This window comes from Spea bombifrons, chromosome 12 (genome assembly GCF_027358695.1).
Source record: "Spea bombifrons isolate aSpeBom1 chromosome 12, aSpeBom1.2.pri, whole genome shotgun sequence".
In the NCBI taxonomy this organism is placed as follows: domain Eukaryota; kingdom Metazoa; phylum Chordata; class Amphibia; order Anura; family Pelobatidae; genus Spea; species Spea bombifrons.
In genome coordinates, this window is record NC_071098.1 from 22,944,000 (window position 1) to 22,963,056 (window position 19,057).

The following is a 19,057-nucleotide window of genomic DNA, read 5'->3' on the forward strand; positions in this document are numbered from 1 at the left end:
ATCTGCCTCCTTATCTGACCACCTGTGAGGCAGCCCTATAAATTCCTAGGCCTCACTTGGAAACAAGCTTGGTTGGAAATGTAGCTGCTGTGGCCCTATCCCTAGTGGCCTCATCATAAGTGGATAGTTAAGAGTTAAACTGGAGGGTAACTACATACCAAGTACCACTGCAGAAAGCAGGATTTCACACGTGCCGCACCTCTCCTGTGGAATTCCCTTCCCGGTTCCGTTCAGACTTTCTGCCTCATACGCAACTTTCAAAACCTCTCTGAAAACCCACCTGTTCATTCCTTCCAAGTACTCCCAACCATCATAATCAAGCCATCTGAACAATCAACAGCTTCAACACATCATTGGAACCAGATCAACTCTCCCCTCACTTCCCGACTAGATTGTAAGCTCGCAAGAGCAGAGCTCTCCTCTCCTTTGCACCAGTTTGTTATTGTATGTGAAATTGTTCTACTGACTGTAACAGCGCTGCGGAATCTGCTGGCACTTTATAAATAAATGTAATGTAATGTAATTGAAGTGATATCGTGGGGCCAAAGTGCATAAACTGGGTCTAGTGTTTATAGAGAATGTGTGGCGTTATGCAAGAGTGGACATAACTTGGCAGTAGATAGAACTAGAGATCATTCTCCCCATCTATAGGTTTACATACTGCTCTGGAAGATCATCAATCAGATGCTGTGCTTAAAGTCTGGTATACTTCTGTAGATTTTCATGCAATGTTTGAGAGTGATTGTTGTTACTTTCAGACGTTACTTAGTTTATCTTCCCCTAACTCCTTAACACATAGCGTTGGGTATAAAGCTAGCCAGTTCTGTCAATACCCACTATGGGGAAAGCTATATATCATATGCAAATAAAAATGCATCCATACACAGGCAAGTTGGATTTCACTTTTAATGTTTTGATAAGTTTTTTTTTAGTAACCAAACAGATTGGGATAAAAGCCATTTTAAAAAAGGTGACTATTTGAACCGTAGTCATGTAGTAGGGCGCTCCTGTGGGGGGGGGCTTAAGGTTAGGACTTTGTGACGTAGCCCAACAACAAAGTACATGAGACAGTAATAGTTTGGCAAGGGTCATCTTTGCAACTGAATCTTCATTGGCCATAATTCTTGCATCTGTGTTTGTTATTGGGCCATGGCTAGCTGCATGTATTTCCACTCATTGTACTGTGGAACTTGAACCGCTTTCTGAACTGATTTTATGAACTTTTTTTCTTCTGCGAGCCTATATTCATATAAGCAATAGTTTTGCATTTCTCCAAGTATCTTTAATATCTCATAATAATAATAATAATAATAATCGCATTTTCCTAGCATTTTAAGAAAGCCTCAATGTTGACCAGTGTAGCGTAGGTTTATTGGGGTGGTAAACACCAATAAAATAGCAGGGTCATAATAGTTAGTTTAAAATCGTACACATGGGGTTCTCATGGATCCTGTTCTATCTACACAAATTACACAATATATATATATATATATATATATTTAACATTCTGTATAAATATATGCCACTTGTATTATATTTAATGCGTTTGTGAAAAGGGAAGCATCATGTGCTGCAAACATTAACTTCCATACTCTTTGTTAGCTATTAAAGGTATCACCTTCGCATAACCTTTTGCAAAATCAATGAGTTTTGACTCAATATTTTGTAAAATACATTTTTGTATCAAAATATAATCAATACTAAAATATGGAACAAAAAAACAATAAAACATTGCACTTTTACATTAGTACATTACTATATTATCAGATAACTTAAGCACTACTTTAGAAAATATTTCCATTATATTTTATGATTTAGTAAGACTGGTTAAGGTTTAACCATTGCAGGACTTGGAATTTTGCTCACTACGGTAATAAAGAGTTAAATCCGAAATCCTTCTGCATCGGCCTGCTATGACTCTGCCTTCATATTCCTTCTCTCACTTTCATCCGAATCCCCATTACATTCACAGCTGCTGACTGCAGTATAGGATGCACGCTGCATACCAATGTGATCGGAGCAAGTGCTGATTGGCTAGCTGGTAAGGGAACACGAAGCAGGTGCTTCTATTCATGTGCTATGTTGGTATGTATACACAACACGCTGAACCTTAAATACACACACAATCATCATTTGTGTTTGTGGAGGAAATCCGAGAGAGTAAAACTTACACACATAATCAGAGTGAGTAGAATAAGAGCTCTGAACACTGAAATGAGTAGTTTCGAAAAAACCTAATTCAATATGCAGAAAAGCTTGTGATTCATGTGATGACACTCATGAAGGGAATAAAGAGTTAAGCAATTCGTTTTCTAAAGTACTTTTCATATTGAAAAGAATGGGCATAGAACCTAGCAGGGGCTTATTCATCAAAACACAATTTGTGTTCTGGTAATTTCCTGTAGTGACCGTGGAGAATTAACTCAAGGCACCAATGAAAGCAGTCTCCACGGCTCAGTGAAGCTGTATCTAAAACGCGCATGCGTGCCTTCCTTCTCCTGGCCATGTCTTCCAGGGTGTTTTCTCAAAGGGACAGAGCATCCGCGCACACCCTATTCCGCCCTTTTGAGGAAGTAATCGGTGAGGCCTTGATCAGCGGAGCTGATACCAGGGAGACAATGACAGAAGCAAGAAGAGTAAAGAAAGAAGATAGAAGAAGGAGAGGCAAGAAGTGGAGCTGCAGGAAAGGAGACAGGGACATGGAAGCGATTGGCAGAGAAGATAGAGAGACATTGTGAGTGAGTGAGACTGTGAGTGAGGAAACATGAGTGTGTGAGAGCGTGAGTGACAGTTGAAGAGGATGACTGAAAGTGTGAGAGTGCGTGAGTGAGAATGTGAGAGAACATGAGTGAGAGAATGCAAGAGAGTAAGTGTGAGAGAGCATGAATAAAAGAGAGAGCACGAGAGAGGGATAGCATGAATAAGAGTGAGAGAGTGAGGATGTGGTAGAGGATGAATAAGAGTGAGAATGTGAGAGCGTGCGTGTGAATAAGAGTGAGTGAGAATGTGAAGAGTGCAAGTGTAAGGGAGCATGAGAGAGTGAGTAAGAATATGAGAGAGCATTAATAAGAGAGTGAAAGTGTGAGTGAAAAGTAACCAAAAATGATAATGAGAGATGGGAGTTATGCTGTACCACCATCAGTTTCTGGCTCAGTATATAGTGATGGGAATTATGGTGTACCCCTGTCTGTGTCTGGATATATAATGATAGGCATCATGTTGTACCACAGTCTGGATAACTATGTAATGCTGGGAATTGTGGTGCACCACTGTCAGGCTCATTATATATTGATGGGAGTTATACTGTACCACCTTCAGGCTCAGTATATAATGAGGCGTACTATTTAATGATGGGAGTTATGCTGTACCACTGTCATTGTCTGTTGCAATATATAACAATGGGGTTATTCAGTATGCCCATCAGTAATCCAAACTTTATAATACTTAGTGATTTCAATGATGCAATGTGTTCTGCTGTTGACAGAAGGGGCTTCATGGGTCAGCTTAGGTGGTCTCTCCAACTCAATAAACAATAGAATATACATCCTACTGTGATCTCATGTATCTACAGTGAAGGAAAAAGTTTTTTGATCCGCTGCTGATTTTTTGCGCACTGACGAAGACATGATCAGTCTATAATTTTTTGAACAGTGAGAGACAGAATAATAAAAACCCAGAATAACGAATTTCAAATAAATTATAAATTGATTTTCATTTTACTCAGTGAAATAAATATTTGACCCCTTTGCAAAACATGACAGTACTTGGTGGTAAAACACTTCTTGGCAATTACAGAGGTCAGACGTTTCTAGTAGTCTGACCTTCTAGCACCAGGTTTGCACACATCTCAGGAGGGAGTTTGTCCCGCTCCTCTTTGCAGATCCTCTCCAAGTCATTAGGGCTTCGAGGCTGACGTTTGGCAACTCGAACCTTCAGCTCCCTCCACAGATTTTCTATGGGATTAAGGCCACTCCAGGACCTTAATGTGCTTCTTCTTGAGCCACCTCGTTTGTTGCCTTGGCTGTGTATTTTGGGTCATTGTCATGCTAGAATATCCATCTATGACCCATTTTTAATGCCCTGGCCATTTTTAATGGCCCCATCCATTGTCCCTTTGATGCAGTGAAGTTGTCCTGTCCCCTAAGCAGAAAAACACTCCCAAAGCATGATGTTTCCACCTCTGTGTTTGACGATGGGAATGGTGTTCTTGGGTCATAGGCAGCATTCCTCTTCCTCCAAACACAGCAAGTTGATGCCAAATAGCTCGATTTGGGTCTCGTCTGACCATAACACTTTCACCCAGTTCTCCTCTGAATCATTCAGATGTTCATTGGCAAGCTTCAGACAAGCCTGTACATGTGCTTTCTTGAGCAGGGGGACCTTGCGGGCGCTGCAGGATTTCAGTCCTTCACGGCGTGGTATGTTACCAATTGTTTTCTTGGTGACCATGGTCCCAGCTGCTTTGAGATAATTGACGAGATCCTCCCGTGTAGCTCTGGGCTGATTCCTTACTGTTCTCATGATCATTGAAACTCCACGAGGTGAGATCTTGCATGGAGCCCCAGACTGAGGGAGATTGACAGTTATTTTGTGTCTCTTCCATTTGCGAATAATTGCACCAACAGTTGTTACCTTCTCACCAAGCTTCTTGGCGATGGTCTTGTAGCCCATTCCAGCCTTGTGTAGTTCCACAATCTTGTCTGTGACATCCTCTTTGGTCTTGGCCATGGTGGGGAGTTTGGAATCTGATTGATTGCTTCTGTGGACAGATGTCTTTTATACAGGTAACAAGCTGAGTTTGGAGCATTCCCTTTACGAGATCGCTCCTAATCTCAGCTCATTACCTGTATAAAAGACACCTGGGAGCCAGACATTTTGCTGATGGATAGGGGATCAAATACTTATTTCACATGCAAAATCAATAGTAAAATGCAAATTAATTTATAACTTATTTGTTATTCTGTCTCTTACTGTTCAAATAAACCTATCATTAAAATGATAGACTGATCATGTCTTTACCAGTGGGCAAACATACAAAATCAGCAGGGGATCAAATCATATTTTCCTTCACTGTAACAAGTTTGCTAGCATGGCTGGCATACCACAGGAGTGATGTATAATGTTTGCTTGTTTTTTATTAAAGATTATGTATTTAACTTTTGAGTGCCAATACTTCATACATGGTGGCACATCAGGGTCTCCTGATGATTTCTTAGAATAGTGGAAGCTGCTGGTCAACTCGAGACAAACAGATAATCTGCCTGCTCCGGACAGGAATCATGCCCCTTTAACGATATATGTGAGACAATGATTAACAAAGAAAGCCACACACGTACTGGAGACACAAAAAGGCGTACTAAAAGCTACGCCTTATTCATAGACTGACTGATGTTGAACGTTATTGCTCGGTTTACTGTAAGTGCTTCTCATGTAATAATTTTCATACAACAAACCAATATAAAGTATAATTCTCAATTATTTTTTTTGCCCAAAATGCATGACTTACCATTTGTCAATATTAAATCTCATCTGCCACTTGGCCGCAATATGACCAGATCGAGGGAATCCAGACAGTAGTACCTTTCCTAATTTTGTATCCTCTGTAACCATTAAGATGTGGATAACAAAAATTAATTTAATGTAATCTATTATTGATTATGATAAAGTAATTGCTATTATCATTATTTGGCTGCTATATGACAACATGAAGATCCTTGATTATTCCGTAGTTACTGTATTCTGTATCTGGCTCAAAGTCAAAGGAGGATGCAGTTGTCATCTGGTGAAGTATGTATACGTACATGCTTCTGCCAAACTTGAGTTCCTTTTCCAACGTGAGGTCGTCAGACAAATATGGATTACTTTTAATTAATTATTCATTCATTTGGCAGCTATTTTGTCTGTGTCTGTCGATTCAGAGGTTCATTGTTGGATGGGCCATGGAAAGCGAAGTGATGATTCCCTCCCAAAAAGGTTTCTACCTTTTGAGCACGAAAGGAGTGGAAAATGGTTTTCACTTAAGTGTGGGGGAAGGGGGTGATCATCGGCACCTCCTTTGTTAGTGCGAGATCCTGCAGAACCCCTATCCATTATTTAATGAATCTTTAAGGTTAATTTGAGAGGGGTACACTTCCATTCACATACACTTGAATTTGTGAGTTAGACTTTTGTTGAATTACGCTACTGTTTAGCAAAGTTGTATAAAACATTGTATTTTAGGTTCTACAGGGTTCGCGTATTTGCAGCACTTCGCAAATAGAATATTAAACTTTTTAAAAGTGCACTATGAGACATTTTTATTTTTTGAAAATGCGTTGCTATTTCTGCCGCAAATACGTATTATGTGGTACAATTTATTATTTTTGTTTTGTGAATGCAAATATTTATTTTATATCAGCCAACAGAATCTGCCCCAAGGTTCTACAAACACCTGATCTGAGATGCTTAGCATGACACAGTCATCTAGGGGCTTGATTCAATTACTTGATTTAAAATGTATCATTTGTTTTTATCTCTGAATGTTCTCTCATGGTCTAAAGAGAATTACTATTCAATTACCATAAATGTATTTATCTCATGGAATAGAATCCTGCCCTTGTAGAATAAAGGTCATACCTTGAGTCCCTACAAAGCAACTCATTTCAATAATTTGGCACAGCTGGATATGTTAACAACCATGTAAGTATTTACCCCAGAATGTCACAAATGTTGAATATGGTGGACATCATCAGCATCATAGGCATCATCAGCAACTCTCATCCAATATGTTGTTTTGTAGTTTGGCAGTCCTGTATTTCTATTATTATTCCAAGTTATATGTAATAATATTGAATGTAATTAGGGGATTAAATATATCATTTGGCTTCTTTATGAGAAATGGTTTCAGAAAAAGGACAAAATTAATTAATTTTACATAATTTATGGTTCCACGGAAACAGGGCCGGCCCAAGACTTAATGCCGCCTGGGGCGAAGTTTAAAATGCCGCCCCCCCCGCCGACGCCGGGGGGGGGGGTCTTCATTTTAAACTTCGCCGACGCCATTATCTACGCCCCGGTACTTACCTTTAAACAGTCCTGCGGCGAGTCTCCCTGCTCTGCCACGGTGCCGGCTTGTAATGCTGAGCGCCGGAAATTTGAAGTCACTTCCGGCGCTCAGCATTACAAGCCGGCACCGAGACCGAACAGGGAGACTCGCTGCAGAGGAGAGAGAGAGGGGCGCCGAGCGGGTAAGTGAAAACCACTCGGCGCCCCTCTCTCTCTCCTCCGCTTCAAAAAAAAAAAGCGCTTGCCCCAGTCGGCTCCATTGTAGGGCCGGCCCTGCACGGAAACTAGGAATGTTCTAGCACATGCCCCCCACCCCTAATACTCTGGTGGGTTTTTTCATTTTCTTTTTTTCATATGCTAAGATATGTCTTTTTTTGGATACCCACAATGAGTGTAAAAAAAAAAACCCAAAAAACAAAACATAGGCTAAGAAAGAGAGAATACACAGAAATGCTACGCAATTTTAAATGCTTTATTGCTTTCTAAATGATAAAAAGGAACAACAAGCTATGCCAATTTGCCATAATCAGAATCAGTTTTGAAATTGTCCTTTTAAGATATAATCATTTAAGTGAAGGCCTTTAATAATCAGTACAAATATTTAGCACTTCTTGAGAAAAAAAAAATGTGGCACACAATTCAACAGGCAAGCAGCATTAACATTTACAATTCAAAATGCAATGCTTGAAGTACCATAATGTTTGAGTGCCAGATTAGTAAATGATGCAAAACACTCATAAACTTCCCATAGGCTTTAAACAATATATTACTCTGTGGTAGAACATTGTAGTAGACAGAAATACTACCCAGTTAATACAATAGATCAATAAAATAGAAGGGGCAATTACTGACTGCGTAAATACGTGGATTATGACCCAGGGCAGTGAGTAGAATGTCCACTTTATGCTCATATTTTTGTCAGCAATTTGAAGGCAACAGTTGGTTCAATAAACGTAGATAAATATATTATTCTGTGCATGCAGCTTCAGTTGGTGGTTGTATGTCAATTATAACTAGAACTGTGATGACTGATTCATTGGTGCAAATACTTGCCTCAGTTATTATGTTTTCATAGGGACGTTCGGTGGTAAACAGATGTGCCGTATTTGTAATCTCTTCCATTCTATTCTTCAGGCCGTATTCCACTTATGTTTGCCAGCTACTGCCTACGCACTGCTTACAATGACCTTCATTAAGTTTACTTTCGTATGTAGGGATAGGGTTGTAACTTGCATGAGGCAAGAGTGCGACAAGGTGAGGGCACACTTGAATTGTCTGACAACAATGTCCCAGTTCCCCTTTCTGCTTTCAGAGGAGGATGTTTACATCAGTGCAGGTGGGACATCAGTTCCTGTGGCTCAAGGTGCCAAGAGCCCTGGTTACGCCTCTGTGTATGGAGGTACCAAAAGTCTTTGTTTATTTCTCCCCTGATGAATATGTAGAGTAGACTTCTAGCCATAGTAGATGCCTTTTACCCATAAACAGACTTAACCATGGAGTGGATAGACATACTAATAACATTAGACAAGGCCAAGGGCCAATTAAGACCTTCGGTTTTATAACAGCTTTAAAATTGGACATAGTAGGAGCAGAGAATGGTCCTTATCTACTGGAGAATTACAGTTATGTGAAAACCAAAGTACACCCTCTTTGTTATTATTTCCTGATATGTAAAAACATGGAATTCAATAATCTGTTCCTTATCAGGTCTAAACATGAGTTAAATACAAACCCCAGATAAACAACAACACAAGACATATTATTCAGTGTGATGATTTATTTAATAACAGTAAAGCCAAAATGGAGAAGCCATGTGTTTTTCACTAAGTACACTCTTACTGCTTCCATAGGAATTAAGATGCTACTCAAATGCCCTTGACAGTCTAGAGCATTCAGGTGTGTGTTTACACAATGCCAAGGAGAAAAACCATAAGCAATGATCTTAGAGAAGCAATTGTTGACGCCCATCAATCTGGGAAGGCTTATAATGTCATTTCCAAACAATGTAAGTCCATCATTCTACAGTGAGGAAGATTATTCAAAAGTAAAAAACATTAAATACAGTTGACAATCTTCCCAGGAGTGGACATCTCAGCAAAATCACCACAAGGTCAGACCATGCAATGCTCAGATAAATTGTTAGGAGGGGTTGACAGAACAACACCTCTTCTCTCTAAAAAGGACATGGCAGTACAGATTGGGTTTGCAAAGTTGCATCTGAACAAACCACAAACCTTCGGGAACAATGTCCTTTGGACAGACGAGGTCAGAATGGAGATGCTTGGCCGTAATACACTGTGCCACGTTTGTCAAAATCCTAACACAGCATATAAGCACAAACATCTCATACCAGCCATCAAGCACAGGGGTGGAGGGGTGGAGGGGTGATGATTTGGGCTTGTTTTGCAGCCACAGGACCTAGGAACCTTGCAGTCATTCACTCAACTATGAACCCCTCTGTATACCATAGTATTCTAGAGTCAAATCGAAGCCGAACCGGTAAAGCTTGGACGAATTTGGGTCATGCAATAAGACAATAATCACAAGCACACCAGCAGAATGGCAAAGAAAATAATCACAGTGTTGCAATAGCCCAGTCAAAGTCCAGACCTCAACCTGATTGATATGTGGTGGCGGAACCTTAAGAGAGCTATGCATAAACAAATTCCCGCAAACCTCAACGAACAGAAGCCACGTTGTAAAGAAGAGTGGGCCAAAATTCCCTCACAACAATGTATGACTGAAAATTATTACTTCATACAGTTATTGCTGCTAAAGGTGGTTCTACAAGCTATTGAATCATAAGGTGTTTTTTACATATGGCTTCTCCATTTTGGCTCTATTTTTGTTGGAGTAAATCATGACGTGGTGCAATTTGTCATGTGTTGTTCATCTGTGGTTGTATACTAACAATCATCTAATTACTTAACAGATGATTATTATATCCTGATATGTAAAACCATAGAATTCGAAGAGTGTGCTTTCTTTTTCACACAACTGCATGTTTCTATGTTTCCAACAGAAACTCGATTGACTATGCTGAAGAATTTGTAGTTGATTGCTTACCACTACCTCACCATTTTTAAGAAGAATGTTGTTTTGTTTGTTTGGATAATGTGGTAAGAAAAAAATGCTAATGCACGTTCCAAAATGTATTACACATGATATCCCTGCAAATAACCCCTAAATAGTACTAAAAACTAGCCAGAATAAAATATCAAATGTGCGATGTCCCTAGAAGCACTCATTGCCTGTTATTAAAACAGTTTAATTATATTTTTAAAAATGTATTTGCACAAACCATTTACCTACAACATAGGTATGTTGGCAGTATGGCAGAATATTTTTTTATGATTAAAACACTGTTCTTTTTTTCCTGAAGTTTGCAGTTTGTTGAAAAATAAAATAAAAGTAACAGTTTTAAACTTAATGCAGTATATTCTCTTATAGTTAAATATTTGTGCTGCGCAAACTTCCCAGCAGTTACATATAACTTTCTATTTATCCTTACATATTCTAAATTAGCAGCTTTTAGCTCATGATACTCATGTTCATTCATTATATTAGTAATATATGTATAAAAAGAATACATAGGTAAACCATAATACATTTATAACTGGCTCAGAACAATTAAAGGGACATATTTATGAACCGCAGCATTAGAACTAGATAGTGATGCCTCCATTGGACATGTCTTAATGGAGACACAAAAAAGCAGTGTTAGGTTCCAGTACCTACATGATCTCTTAATTAAAGTAAGTTTCAGACATGAAAGATCAGCGTTTAGTGATCGAATGGGTTAAGATTTCCTCCTTTTGAAAAAACTGGGTGGAAATCTGCTTTTTTCATCACCTTTTAGAGGAATGCTTGTGAAACGTGTTGCTTTCTCTTTTTTTGTTAGGTAAAATGTGCCTAATACATCAGCATATGTTTCAGTCCGAACATAGATTGCTACTGTACTGTCCGTGTTTTAGTAAGACCTAACATTATTACAGGTAGGATACAATAAGACATTCTGTACTTCTGTGATCTTAATAAAGTCATGTATGGCCTTGTATATCTGTATGAATACAGACCTGCTCATTGCTTTAGAATACCCTTAATACATACATAAGGAGTACATTACCCATTGCACAAATCAGTATATCTCAGTAATAATAAATAAATAGTACTAGGTAAATAATTACAAATGAATGCATGCACCGTATTTCATTCACATTTTCATGAAAAAGCAGAATCTAATCTTACTATTGTTCCTACAATAAGTTAAAATAGAATTAGTTCACAGTTCCATGTTAACATTAAAGACTATAAATGACGAACTTGCACATGTATGGGCTTCAACTCAACAGAAATGTCCAATTATGTATCCAAGTGAAAATGGTCTTAATGAATGATGAATTTCTCCCTGCTTTTCCACTTGTGGTTCATTAGCTGTCCTTTGAATTCAAACTATATTAACAGACACTCTGTTAGATTATGATGAATACTTATAAGCTTTGGGAATTTAATTTATACAAAATTAAGTACTTTTAGGACTTTTTACATCATCTTTTTTTACAATATGAACTTCATGGGTTCACTACATTGTGTCACGAAATACAGGTCATTTCTTTCCTAGATATTGAGAGTTTACCTGCACAACCTGCTATATTGTGGGACACAGGTGTATTAACCATGTAATTAATTCAGAATTAATTCTGGGATTTTACTTATAATTATGTTTTTAAGGAGCTTTCTTTATAATCTACAATATAAGAACCCACCATCAAGATGACAAAACAAACTTGTGAAATGTAAAACCTACTTAATAAAATACACCAAACTGTGCAGAAACTCCACATATTGGTTTCAATGTTTAGCGGTCTCAATGTGCATATGTAAAAGAGAAAGTATGTATCAAAATACACCTATGGAAGCCCTAACCAGTTATTCCGTCCCATGATTCCAGACCAGACTTCTCCTGATCTCTCAGGTCCAGAAAGACCTAGATTACTTGATCACGCTAGCAAATGTGTAGACACGGTATATCATCTTCAAGCCCATGCACATAAGCAGATGATCAATATAAGAATGACAGATATCACTAAGATATGATCTTTCATCCATTGGCATCTGTATCTACTTGAATAGGATAACATTTAAATATATCGTACACCTACTAAGATATTAAACGGTCATGCATGCCGGGCTAGATGCAATTTTTGAGGGAAGATGCAGGCAATGTGTAGTCCATTCCAGGCGGGGATAAAGGAGGAAAACTAAATGGAAATTCCACTTATTGTCTACTGTATCTAATGAAAAGCCAGTTTGTTATTTACTTCAAGTTGATTGGTGGGTTGACTCCATAATTGTTATTTCGAGGGTTCACAGCTCCAGTATCGGTGTGACTTTCTTTAAAAGACCCTTTTTCACTCCAGCTCTCAGATCTCTGCAAGGGTCTTGTATAAAGAATCAATTCTTCTTGCTACTACCCTTAGATATTGAACAACCCAAAGGAAAACGGTGCAAATGTAAAACGTCATCAGCTTTTCACAAGGTCAAATGACGGTGGAATTCCAGATCAGTGTAGCGTCCTGGAAGGAATGGATATACTTTTGCATCCTGGACCCCTCACACAGCACATTACAAGACTGAGTGTTTTTCCAAGATGCAGGTAGTAGGGTTAGGAGGAATAACATGGGATATTAGTTGTCATGAAACCATTATCAAGGAGGATACCATGCTGGCCAAAGAGAAGGACTGATAGAGAAAATCATCTTTTACCCCAATATACAAACTGAAGAATCACACCAGGGATATGGGCACTGGGCTGTGTGGATTTGAATGGACAAACTCTGGATTGATGAAGGTGAATCCGGCAAATTCACTCTGGTCAATACCAGCTAAGACCATTTGGTCTGGAGGAGTAAGTACTGGAGGAGCCCGGGTAAAGAACTTGTCAAAGTTTTCACCACTCTTTCCACACTGTAAAAAAAAATATAAAAAAGTGATTTTTATAATATACAGCATGTAGGGGAATTGGAAATGACGGATTATTATTATTATGTCTGAAAAATAATGCACGAGAAATAACCATACTCAACACTAGTAATGAAACTCATTTTACCTACACAGTGGGCTGGATTCAAGTAAGATAAAATTACAATTTGCAAGTAACAGAATAACAATCCACACATAGAGTGTAATATAAAAAATAGATACAAAGATATATTGGCCTTCATTCATTAACCTTGATAAAAACAGGTTTTCATTAGGATCTATGTGGCAATAGCTTTGAATCAAGCCCAAGGTTTGCATTTGTGTTGTGGTTTCTATGAAAATATTAATTAATAATATCAGGTATTAATAATTGAAATAGGGTATTTATGAGTTGACATTATATAAGCAATAACAGTAACCAATCATTTAATATTACTAGATTATAGATTGTAGATGGATTAAAAAAAATAGATGTTAAACTCACAAGAGCTTCTTCTTCTATAATTGTCATTTATTGGCATAATTGACATTTCAAGAACCCCTATTGTAACAGCGCTATGGAATCTGCTGGGGCTGTAGAAATTGCTGAAAATGTAATATCTAATATAATTGTAATTCATAATCGTTTGTGTTACATTTGTATTTCGTGAAGGTAATGCCACCGCAGTAACTATAAAAGGTATTAAAAGACCAGAAAAAAAGAGCAAAATGCACCAATATGAAAGCTCTCATTCTCAGCCCTGTTCTTCTGTTTCTCTCACCTTTCTCCTTTTTTAGATCAGATATACACCGTAGTTTCTATGCAACTAAGATATGATCAGTGACTCAATGGGCAAGCTTTTATATATAAAAGCTGTTGGAAGATAACTGTCTACATAATGATAATAAAAAAGTTCCATAAAAGTAACATATAATCTTACTTAAATGCAATACCTTTATTTACAAATGATACTCTACAAAATGAAGAAACTTACAGGCCGCGGTTTAAAGGGAGGCTGAATTTCCAGGCGCTCTAAACGTTCCCAGTCGATCCAACGGAAAAAGGCATGGTCTCGTATATCGCGTTCTCCATCGCAGCCTGAACCAAGGCGTTTCAGTGGGTGTTTTGTAAGTAACTGAGGAGGAAAGAGATGATTGATAAACATGGAATCACCAATAGCTGACTGAAAATCTCATAACAAACGGATAGCATCTGCAAACAAATACGTAAAAGTGTTACCCCCTTGCAGATAGAGACGGCTTCCCTAGAAAGTGATTTGGGATATGATACAGTCTGTTCCATGATGGACTGGAATAATTCATCTTCATCTTCACCGTCAAATGGCGGCTGTAGACAAAATAAGTTGTGCTCAATTTGTTTTTATGAACAGAAAAGAACACAACAGAAGAGACAACAGAAGTTTACAAGTTGGACCTTGTTGGCATATAAAACAAGAGGCTGGATATGCCGGGCCAGGTATTCCTGGCCACATGCTCCATGAATTTCAAAAGGTTATATATAATAAATATATAACGCTCGTATATATAACGCTGTCTGTATCTGCCTGTATTTTCCGGCAGCTGGCCATAAAGTGTCAGACCTGCCTAGTAATTCTCAGTACAACTCTAGTAGGCATTAAAAGTATCTTTCATTTTGATATGACATGTTCTACAGAGACGTCAATGTTACTGGTGTGGAACCCTAGGGTTCATCACGCAAAACACAACCCTACCAGTGAAGCAAGCAAGTATTTTGACAACTTTAAACATTGGTTTAATGTCTTTGGATTGAATGTGCTGAAAATAGTCTGCACTTTTAACAAATGAAGTGGCTATACCTACAAGGAGTTCATTCAGGTACATATGGGCATCAATAACCCTTTAAAGAGGTCATTTCAGAAAAGCCAAATAAGACTTAAAATCATATTTAAAGGCCACTGTGGTTTAATGAAACATAACATGGAAACCTACACTACAGAGCTTTAATATATTTTGTTAATTAAAGATCACTTGTAAAATTAATACATATTTTTCACTTGATACAAATTACATTAGTTTTCTGGATAATTTGAATTGGCATGGAGTAAATGTAGGGAGTAACCACTAGGTACATATGTCTTCTGTGCCTGGCCTTTGGAGATAATGTCATTAATGATTTCGAATTTTTCTTAGACCCTCATCTAGAATATATATATTTGAGGGTGCAACATGATTGTGAATTTCAAAGCTGCACAAAAACCGTTGGGAAATAAAAGGAAGCTGTACACCCGAAGCAGAGAACTCCTTATTATGGCACATTACCTGCCCAGCCAGCATTTCATACAACAGGACCCCATATGACCACCAGTCCACTGACTTTCCATAAGGCTGGTAAGCTATAATCTGAAAATAAATAAATAAATAAATATGATATAGGCATCCAATTTATTTCACCTTATATTACTAAAGTGTAATCAAGTGGCCTCAAAAAGTAATAAAGTAATGTCTTAGTTATCATATAAAAGTTGTAAAAATTGGAATAACAAATGTATTGAAACAGATTATACGTAAAACATACATTTGGTTACCCATATTTATGTCTGTGAGGATGGTTACCTTGAAATATAACTACATAACTTTTCAGGTACCGTTGCATACCTCTACCCAAAAATGGTGAAAACGTGAATTATACATGAGATTTTGTAGCAGATAACTTAGGCATTTTGAAGAAAAATAATGTTACTAAATTTAAGCAAGTTGTCTGTCTATATACATTATTGTGACTTTAAGGGCTGTAAAGCCTTATGATACGCTTCTGTCCAAAAAAACAATCTGAGCTTCTGGAAGAGACGCCCATCAGCACAGACAGAAAGGTTTGGGTGCTAAAAGGGATTTAGTTGGTGGGGTGGTGTGTAACTGAAAGGTTAGCTGCAATGTTTTGTTCCACTGAAGATGAATAGCATGCTTTAACGTTTACATGGATGAATGCACCAGCTTTCTCATGGAACATTGTGAACTCTACAAAAACTATAGATAATATGAGAATATTGGACCGCTTTCCAATAGCACGGCCTTTTCTTTTGAGTACGCAATACCATGCAAATGGTCAGTAGGAGAATACACAAGATCTGCAATTTTAATTCCCATTAAAGTTTGGTACGTGTGCTCTCCACATTAGAAAGCAGAGAGGAAGAATTCTTTTTTGCTTTCTGTGAAAAATCTGTTTTAAACTTTATTTAAATAATTAAAAGCATTTGTAATAACCGTGCTATGTCAAAAGAGTCTCTTGTGAACCAGGGCCTTTTTATTTTTTTCTGCTATATTATCTGGTATATTATGGCATTTTCCAATTGTTTTTAAGAACTAATGAACTTCCAAGCAGAAAAAACTCTCTACTACAACCAAAAATAAACTTCTTTAACAAAACAGCATTGACACAAACCCTTGTAATGGGGGCAGTTTAACACCTTGGGGTACCTAAAGCTCTTTTAGTCACCGACACATAATATGATACAGTAAAAGACCAGCAAACGTTCATCCTCACACAAGTAGGATAATTTTGGGAATGGGTTTCTAGTTAAATGCGAGCTGGTACTCTGATTTTCAATTAACTAATTTTAGTTCACTTTTATATATACTATATTTCTCATTTGTTACTCATTTGTGTTTCACAGGGGATGGGGGCCGAATGCCCTGACAGGGTTCATTATGCTCATGGGTTTACAGTATTGATAACCTTCTATGGTCACTAATAAGTAAATAAATATGGGATGTGCTATCCTATCCATCTTCTGTACTTTTCTGCAGACATAAACAGTGAAATTGGAATTGCCTCCAATCACAGACTCTTCATTCTGATAGATAGTGGAGGTGCCATTTACAAAAAATCACCTATTGCACAATGGTTGTTAACAGTCAATGTTCAGTCTTCTACTGGCTGGATGAACCAAGTAGCTTAATGTTGGGAATACTTTAATAAATGTTTTAAAGCTACCATCTCTGTCCACATATAATTGTTCAGGAAGAGCAGATCAAGTAAACATGCAAACTAATAATACTAATAATAATATGTATTTTCAGAAAGTGTTACTCATTTGTGATTCCACCACATGCAAATGTCTGCCTTGTATACTTAATCTGCATATGTTTACAGAATAATCCAAGACAACATAATTTATATGTCTGATTTAGCTCATTACAGTCAATGTGCATTCCTACTGCAAAAGACCAAAAATCCCCAATGGGCATATATAGATATAGATATATATATATATATTGTAAAGAATATTTTTAAAAAATCTCCCCATCCCACTAGAATGTAAAATAAACTTTAGAAATATTGCCGCACTCTTTTGTATAAATATATTTTTATATAATATAAATATATTTAGTTTAGTACTAAAGCATTTAACATACACCCTTATATTTTGGTAAACTAAGCAATGTTTGATTGATGCTCTTTTCTGAACTAGTCTAGCATTATTGTTCTTTAACGCCCCCTACTGGTTTCGATACCAAAATCCATTGCAAGATACAACATGACAAGTACAGGATAACAAAGTGGAGTAGGCTGTGGATTTTGTTATACATATTCAGGGCTAATAAAACACCTTGTGTCCTGTTCATTTCTTGCTGAGCCAAAACTAGAGAAACCTTAGAAATCATGTACAGGTGTATCATAAAGCTGCTGTTCTGGAAACAAATGTTGCACTGTTAAAGGGGAATTATGAAGTATTGTAAATATTAAAAAAAGATTAATATCTTAAAAAAGAACAGTATTTTACTGAAACATAGAATTTGACTGCAGATAATAATCATTCAAAAGCACTTCTTTTGCCTGTTTTTCCGAATGTAAAGACTCAAGCTTTAATCAGTGCTTAGTCTCATTCCAGATTCAGGATATCTTAATGCCTGGTTCAATCCCCTTATTATATTAGCATATAACACTTCTGTTGGGAGGCTGTTATCTACCACACTCTCAGCAAAGTAAAACTCCCTTATATTACATCTGAACCTCTACTTTTTAAGGCAAATTATGTAGTATTATAAATATTAAAAAAGGCTAATTAAAGATGAATTTACTGAAAAGTGTATATTCCAGCATTCCAGTATTTCTTCACATCTGAGTTTATCTACATCTAATCTTTTTTTAGGTTCGGTATATTTTTTTGACACACTAACACCTTCCTCTGTTCTATTCAACATAAAGAAACCATTTTTCAATTGCTGACACACAGTACAATGGATTTCAATGCCCTACAGTCATAACCGGGACCTTTGGAAATGACCACTTAATTGCGACCTTCATAATATGGATGCTGATAAGGTCAAAGTATTTTAGCTTTGGATTGGGATATATTGAAGTATATAATAGTGGGTAAACAGGTCTAGCTAGGTTTTACAGAACCTGCATGAAATAATTTAACAAGGACACCTCTACAGTCTGGATAAGTACCGGTATATACTGTCTTTTGTTTGTTTTGCATGGAATGGGAATGCATTATAATCTGGTGATTCCTTTTTGTCCTAAAACGGGGGCCCATGGAACAAAAGTGCCCCTTATAAACTATTTAATAATCTGTGGCAGGGCCCGTGTCTCTACCCTGCAATCCCTTATTCCTGTCTCCTCATATCGATTCAAAATTATTGAGAAAGGGCCCTTTGGACCTGGATCACACCAGTCCAGGCCCTTTCTAAACTATTTTGAACTGGCACAGGGAGCCAGGAACGTACCGGGGGAGCAGCTGAAGAAAAAGCTGCAGGAGCGGTGTGGGGGAAAGCAGGTATGGGAGGGAGGTGGGATGTATGTATATGTGTCTGTATTTATGTATGTATGTCAGAATGGATGTGTTATAGTGTGTGTGTGGGAGCATGAATGTGTACGTGTGTGTGGCAGCATGGGTGTGTACTTGTGTGTGGGAGCATGGATGTGTTGGTGGGGTGAGATGGATTGTGTATGTAATTTGTGTATGTATGTTTAAATATGTGTGCCAGATAGTATGTTGGATGGGGAGGTGCTAAGAAGGCACGAAAAAGTTGTTTGCAGGCATAGATGACACATATATATGTGTGC

The 19,057-nt window shown here is 37.6% G+C and overlaps 1 protein-coding gene across 1 annotated transcript in view; it reads right to left on the reverse strand.

Moving 5' to 3' along the window:
* Window positions 1-12,831: 12,831 nt before the first annotated feature.
* PRKCG (protein kinase C gamma) overlaps window positions 12,832-19,057 on the reverse strand; it is a 106,416-nt gene continuing 100,190 nt past the window's right edge. The window contains exons 15-18 of the mRNA XM_053452474.1: window positions 15,307-15,387; window positions 14,246-14,353; window positions 14,001-14,141; window positions 12,832-13,011 (exon numbers count right to left, since the gene is read on the reverse strand). Of these exons, the coding sequence (XP_053308449.1) occupies window positions 12,832-13,011; window positions 14,001-14,141; window positions 14,246-14,353; window positions 15,307-15,387 (510 nt within the window). The remainder of the gene's footprint in view (window positions 13,012-14,000; window positions 14,142-14,245; window positions 14,354-15,306; window positions 15,388-19,057) is intronic.